Source organism: Sphaeroforma arctica (assembly GCF_001186125.1).
Source record: "Sphaeroforma arctica JP610 unplaced genomic scaffold supercont1.2310, whole genome shotgun sequence".
NCBI classification, from domain to species: domain Eukaryota; class Ichthyosporea; order Ichthyophonida; genus Sphaeroforma; species Sphaeroforma arctica.
The window spans coordinates 1-7,460 of NW_014038248.1; the positions used below are offsets into that span (position 1 = coordinate 1).

At 41.0% G+C, this 7,460-nt stretch overlaps 2 protein-coding genes across 2 annotated transcripts; one reads left to right on the forward strand and one right to left on the reverse strand.

The window, feature by feature from the left end:
- Window positions 1-493: 493 nt before the first annotated feature.
- SARC_12447 (vacuolar protein sorting-associated protein 45) lies at window positions 494-5,203 on the forward strand (the record flags this gene model as incomplete). The annotated part of the gene is made up of 13 exons (XM_014293445.1): window positions 494-646; window positions 954-1,106; window positions 1,462-1,640; window positions 1,777-1,936; window positions 2,249-2,341; window positions 2,731-2,820; window positions 2,919-3,071; window positions 3,261-3,415; window positions 3,668-3,752; window positions 3,929-4,033; window positions 4,177-4,295; window positions 4,417-4,548; window positions 4,820-5,203. 13 exons carry the CDS (start codon window positions 494-496, stop codon window positions 4,872-4,874), a joined length of 1,632 nt encoding a protein of 543 aa, XP_014148920.1. The 3' UTR covers window positions 4,875-5,203.
- A 620-nt stretch (window positions 5,204-5,823) lies between these two features.
- Window positions 5,824-7,034, reverse strand: SARC_12448 (hypothetical protein; the record flags this gene model as incomplete). Its single annotated transcript, XM_014293446.1, has 3 exons — window positions 5,824-5,975; window positions 6,565-6,689; window positions 6,869-7,034. The coding sequence occupies 3 exons, from the start codon at window positions 7,032-7,034 to the stop codon at window positions 5,895-5,897; spliced, it is 372 nt and encodes a 123-aa protein (XP_014148921.1). The 3' UTR covers window positions 5,824-5,894.
- Between the last annotated feature and the right edge of the window lie 426 nt (window positions 7,035-7,460).

A 7,460-nucleotide genomic window follows, 5' to 3' on the forward strand; every position in this document is an offset into this window, starting at 1 on the left:
TATTTATTTATTAGTATATNTATATATATATATATGTGTGTGTGTGTGTGTATGTGTATATATATATGTGTGTGTGTGTGTTTGTGTGTATCTATGTATGTACGTATGTATGCGTGTATGCATGTAGTTATGTATTCATATATATATATATATATACCACTGTACGAGATTTACAATTATTTATAGTGTAGTATGTATATCTTTAGTAAACTTTTATCGTGTATACTATTTTTGTTGTATATTCGTCTTTGTCTTTCATCTTTGTAGTCTAATGCTTTCGAAATTATTTCTCTTCTGAAATATGCTTGTGAGGCTAAATTTATACGTTGGAGCTGTATCCAATAGCACGGGAATGCCTTTGCTACATCGATCTCGGCGAAAAGTTCAAGTCGATAATTGTGTAGCACAAATGTATCAACTTTGGATTCTATCTGTGGCGTCGAAGGAGAGCAGCTTGTTCCGCTTCCTGTAATTTTTATTAGAAAATTCAACCATGTTTGATCTACTAATTCAGGTATTACTACTAGACAAGGAAACCACTGGTATGGTCAGTATAGTCTATACTCAGTCGGAAATTTTGCAGAAAGAAGTGTATCTGGTTGATCGCTTGGAAACTCCGAATAGAGAGACTATGACCCACCTTAAGGTATGTTGTTTCTAAGTTTTGCCGTCCTCGTTAAAATGCTTTCTGTCTTTCACACCCTGACAAATATCGATTCAGCTATTCTTGATCGATATCACGGTGTACCTTCATGGTACTTTGCTTATCACGAGCATATTCCCCTCGACGAAGCTTTCGGGAATTCAGTGTTGAAGATCTATTGTTCCTTTGGCCGATATATGCTTGTCTCTCAGTAGTTGCATCTCAGCATAGCAGTGAACGCAGCACATCGCTCTTACTTCCGTGGTGTATCTTCATGTTCCTCTCTAATCCTACGCAAACCCGTGTGTAGGCCATATGCTTTCTGAGGCCGACACCAGAGAATGTGACTATACTTTGCCGAGAGCTCAGAAAGCCGAAATATGGTCAGTACTACATTTTCTTCTCAAACACGCTTTCATCTGGTGATTTAGAGCGGTTGGCCGAAGCTGATGAGCACGAAGTGGTAAGTCATGAGACATTCGTTTACAACCACATGATGAGATACCGGCATATGATATATTACAAGTCAATAATTCACGTTCAACCAATTTTAAGATAGAATTACTCGCATACTGCCTTCAACGAGAATTTGTTAGATGACAAGAATTTTTTAGATGATGCTATGTCACACAAGTCAAATTCTTCATCTCTGAGGGAGGAGTCGTCTCAATAAGCACTGGATTTCTCCTTTTTTTCTGTTGATGTATGATGCAACAATTGTAGCTCAGGCTCTGGCATAATGAGGCCATACAGTCGATTCATTGGCCGTCACTCTATTGATGACTAATGCAGTATCGTTGCGACAACTCGCTATTCAGGTGCGAGAGGTGCAGGAGATGTTCGGCGACTACTATGCCATCAACAACGATCTGATTTCTTTGAATGTGAGATTTCCGTCTATTTCTTCGATGGACAAATGGGATGATACGGCACTGAGGCGGAGTGTGCAAGGGTTTACGTCCTTACTGTTATCGCTGAAGAAGCGACCTCTGATCCGGTAAAACAGTTGTATATTGGATATTCAACCTGCTTACGTTTTATACATCGCAAGCATGTTTGTGGATGCCAAGCGAGAGGTTAATCCCGTCTTTATCGTTAATTGGTTGTCTATTTGTCCATCTGGTGGAAGGCAGATATCAATCAAACTCAAACATGTGCAAGAAACTTGCTACGGAGATGTCAAGTGTGATGCAGAACGAATCATCGTTATTTGACTTCCGCCGCACCGATTCGCCCCCGCTTATGATTATATTGGATCGAAGAGACGACTGTGTGACGCCACTTTTGAATCAGGTAGTATCGCACCGTCACGTGAATGAGTATGTTACATCCCGAATCATCTTCATCCTATGCAATTTGTCCTACTATTACACAATCTGGACAAAAGAATGAATTAGGGAACACTTTTTTCTAGAAGCTAATGATCACTGAGAGCTGATTTTGGCGAGTGTAAGCGGTACTCCGTGCAAATATAAATCGGTACCGTACCGTAGCAACCTCACTCAAAAGTCCCATGTAGCATATACTCGATGCTTATTTCTGGCAGTATGCCCAATGCATGGTATCGGCATCCGTTCACGTCGATGTTGCTCATTTTCTTTGCAGTGGACATACCAGGCAATGGTACATGAAAGACTGGGCATCACGAATCAGCGAGTATCACTGGCTGGTGCCCCAGGAATCAAGAAAGACATGCAGGTACGTTCGCTTTTTTATTACACTGTGAATTGGTTTTGACCTAATTCTTAGTATTTACGCAATTAATTTTTTTAGGTGGAGAGTCTGTAGGTAAAACTGATGTAGAATCGCGAGAACTGTCTCCCTTTTCAGATGATGTTCAAGTTCAGTTTACTCGTTCTGCTAGTTTTTGTCTTCACTGCTCTCAATGATTCTAGACTGTCTGTTGGTGGCTCTCTATCATACTGCCAATGTAATCTCCATTACACCAGAACGAAATTTGGTGCGCTGCTGCGCTCACTTTTCGACCTTTGAATTTCTTACGCGATTTTAGAATTTCGAGTGTCCACATAAATATTGAACAGGATGTCTGCCTATCTTGATATACTCGCTTCCCGCTTCATCATCAGGACATGGTCTTGTCATCGGAAACAGACGAATTCTATCACAAGAACATGTTTGAGAATTTCGGAGATATCGGAATGAGCATTAAAAAACTGGTAAGTGTGTTCGTTTCTAAGCCACTTCTGCGACTAGATATTATTCAAACATTGAATTTCGTCACCCTGATCTCTTAAACTCTTGTATGCGTTTGCAGGTGGATTCCTTTCAAGAAAAAACGAAGAGCAACAAAAAGATTGACACAATTGCGGATATGCGCTCCTTCATCGACACTTATCCTCAATTCAGGCAAATGTCCAGTGCGGTGTCGAAACACGTCACTGTAGTGGGCGAGCTTTCTCGTTTAATGGTGTGTGATCGAAGTCTGCGAAGCTCTGGCAATGTAATCGTGTATTGATCGAAAAGATCTGTTCAGTAGTGCATATGTGATGCTTTGGGGCACGCCCTACTTCATACAGCTCTCTTCTTGTTGATTTTGCTGTTGCAATCCCTGTCGAGTGCATCGTATTCACGATATCCACTTCGCAACACTACTCAGGATGCACATCGCTTGCTGGAGGTATCAGAGACGGAACAGGATATCGCCTGTCAGGGTGACCACAGCTCGATTCTCACACGTGTTCGTCAATTGATCGATGCGGATAAGGTGACAGACATGGATCGTGCCAGGCTGATACTTTTGTATGCACTGCGGTATGTTATATCCCCCCTTTATTACAAGTGATACTGTGTAGCTGATTTTTGCCGATACCTATTAGTGGTGGATTTGACTATAATCGACATATAAAATCAAATTTCTGAGATTTTACTGCAAGATACATGTATGTATCCAATGCAGACGTAGTTTGTCAGGGGTTGAAAAGCGACCTAAATTAATATTGAATATTTGTATATTTCAGTAAATTTTTGTGTGTGATTTTAAATCTACACCCTGTTATTCTACAGGTTCGACAAAAGCAATACAAATTATATGACGTCCCTGGTAGAGCAACTGAAGCACAGGCATCTAGACTCTCACTACATTTCATTGGTAAGAAATCTACAAATCAATACACCTGAGAGGTCGCCTTGTAGAGAGGCAGCTAGCACGCATGATTTAATATCGATATATCTTTCTCATGTAAGCAGTGCCGCCGAACCGTTCCATTTTGTGATTCAGTATGCGTTGCACAATTTTCTAATCGGTTGGGTTTTTGCATTCACCAGGTGAGACATATACTTACATACGGAGGATACGACGCCCGTCAGAGTGATTTATTTGGAAATAAAAGTTTCTTCGCGTTCACTAAAAAGACGCTGAAAGGTCTTAAGGTACGAGTGTGTCTCACTTTATTTGTTCGTGTCGATACTTGTGATAGCTTCTAACTTCCTTTTTGGGCGATTGCAGATTACACTTCCTGATCCTGTCCTTTCTTGTGTCACCATTTAACAATTCTTTTCTGCACTCATTCTAGGGTGTTCAAAATGTATACACACAACACGAGCCATTGCTAATAGAGACGCTCGATCTGTTAGTGAAAGGAAAGTTGAAAGATAGTGATTTTCCATTCCTGGGACCAATGCTGAGAGACAAGTATGTTTCGATGTTTGTAGAGTCAACGTGCAAAATTGTTAGGAATGGCTTGAAACTTATGCACAAAATATCTTATACAAAGCACTTGAAACCCTTCACTTTTTTCTTCTCATTCTCTTAGACCCCAGGACATAATTGTGATGATGGTCGGGGGTGCAACTTACGAAGAGGCTCGCTTTGTCTCGAGATTCAATTCGGAATTGCCAGGGACACGTATCATCTTAGCTGGTACACACGTGCACAACGCTGAAAGGTATGACATCTCTACAGTAATTTAGTCGAACATTTTTTTTTAGGTCATTCAGTTACCTTAAGACATCCTTCGGATTCATGGACTCCCTCCACAATATACAATTCTCTCGTTTCGATAGTCGAACTTCGAGCTTGAACCTTGCTTTATTTATGGATTTACCTCACGTTCAGTGGGTGCCCCATTCGATCGCATTTATCATATTATGGGCTGAATACTCACAGTGTGCTGTATATTCATTTATTTATTTGCTGTCGAAATCGATATTGCGAAGCTTTATGGAGCAAGTCATGGTCGCAGCGGAGGGAGAAACCAGTATTGAACCGTGATCAGTGAACGAAGATCTTGTCTCAAAATGGCCATAGTATTCTCCCACGCATTGCTTTAAACCGATTGGCTATAAGGAATAGGGGATTGTATCTATGACGTTCTTATTCGCAATACTTGCTGAGTGCATCCTTGCGCTGTGGCTGCACCCTGGGTGGTGTCCCAGCCACAACGATGTTTGTCGCAAATGACCGGCACACACCCTGAGATGTCCAGGTCTTGCATGCAATATGAAGTACCTGTTGCGTACTAGTGCGTTCACATCACATTTATGTCCATGAAGGAGTTGGGCCTAGGCGTATGCGCTTTAATAAATGATGCATGTATACCATATCTGGCATTGCTTTCGTAATTTTCCTAGTGCCATAGAGTCATCTTTGTTGAATATTGATATATTCATCGACTTTATACATCCTTTTTTCGACCCTAAATTACATATTCTGATCGCGCATACTTCATCGCATTTATTGATGATCGTTAGTTAAGTGCTGGTGAATGTACATCCTCCGTCAAGTAGGAGCGGCTACACTTTTAACCATTTTCGTCAATGCCGTATGCTTTGAGACAAGGCATTATTGTTGTGTTCTGTGCGAGTTTATGAATCAGGTCAGGGCTTTGTAGGAAGAGTGAATAATCAAACATATGACAATTATGTGGATAATGGTTCAACAACATGCCAGTTGTCCAAAAATCTCACGAGCACGCGAGTCAAAATGGCAACAAGTAATGGGATGGCCACTAGAATACACCCTCAGTTTTACAGTACATTCTGAGCGCATGGTTCGCCGCAATTTTTCCATTGTCAATAAGGGTTTATCCTTGTTACACAATATACATCATTTTTGAGAGAATCAATTCTGGGTAAGATTTCATACCCATCACGTTCGCCCTGATTCTAAAATAAGTTGAAGGATAATCTTCAGAGTAGAAAGTAGCGATATGGCGGTTTGTGTCACTTGATTGAGTTTGATATTTAATTTATTCCACCTTTATTCGGATGTTGAGTGTTTGCAGCTGTGGCCCTATTGTTCGGCCTCGTCGATATTTTTTTCTGCGGAAGTGTCATCTAGCATATCATCATATCGGCTTAATTGTTCCATCGCCTATGCGTATAGGAGAACAAATACAACCCGGAGGCGACGATCAGATATTGATACAATGACCTCGAAGGTCACTATGCTGACCAATGTTTAAGAATAGCAGTTCTCGAAGACTTCAATAGTAGTATGCTCATAAAAAAATAAACGAGCTTGGCAGTGAGGACATCGCGGCTTCTTCGACTAATAAGCTGATGTATACGTTAGCCATATAGGATTTAGGGTTTGAGTTTTAGCATAACACTCGCGAAACCGCAACACAAGATCACAAACCGAAGGCTTTGAAGTATACTCGTATCTCGTCACTCATGGGAATTGAACGGCATCACAGCACATCTCCCAAGCATACAGAAGTGAAAAATTATATTGCGTTCAGATTTCCATTAAAGATTGACACCAATCTATACGCAGACGTATGTGGAAATTAGCCTGTCGTCAATGCATACTCGAGCCAGGTCAACCCCCCTTATAAGTTAACAGTGAACAGACGGGTAAATACTCTGACTTTGCAACTCTATCCGTAACAGGATTTTATAAGCCTATATCAATAGCAATGCGCAGTTTGGACAGTACTGTGATTTAGAAATGTACATACATTGTCGTTGAGGGTACCTGGCAAGTTATCAGCGGTAAAAAACTGGTCGGCCATGCTGTCAGGCTCAAAGTCCTCATCAGGGTGCAGCGCTTGGCAGTCAGACATTGCTCGGAAAATGGCATCCACTGTAGATAGCCAATGAGGGTGAACGTAAGGAAACATCTCTGAGCGCTTGCTGTGCGATGTGATCACTAATGTTTATAGTGAACGAAATGCATTTCCAAAAGCCGGACACAGTAAGAAAAAAATGCGGTCACGAATAAAGTCGAGTACACGCATGTCATTACAGTGGAGGAGAACTTACGCTGTGAATCATCCTCCGGTGCAAAGCGCAATTCAGATACGGCTGTGAGAGAATCACCGCCAGTCTGCTCGTCATCGGAACCGACTGGCTCGTCTGTGTCCAAGTGACAGTAGATGCAAGGTTGCGACACCGCTCCACTGGGCTCTCGACATGTGGCGTGGCACATTATCAGATTGTAAGGTATCGTGTATCCGATCGCATCTGTATCGTTCCACCATACTAGTCGACTGCACACGGAGGGACAGCCAAATATCAGCAACATGCGAAATTAGGTTAATATACGGCACAATTAAAAATTCGTATATGCTACTTCACCCATCATTTCCATAAGGACGGTGTGGAAGCGCGATAAAACACCATATCCATGTATGTATATATGTATATATGTATATATGAATGTACGTATGTATGTATACATGATTGTATATGTGTGTATGTATGTATGTATGCAAGTATGTAAGTATGTAAGTATGTAAGCATGTATGTATGTATGTATGTATGTATGTATGTTCTATATATGTATGCATGCATGTATGTATGTATGTATGTATGTATGAATGTATGTATGTATGTATGTATGTATGTATGTATA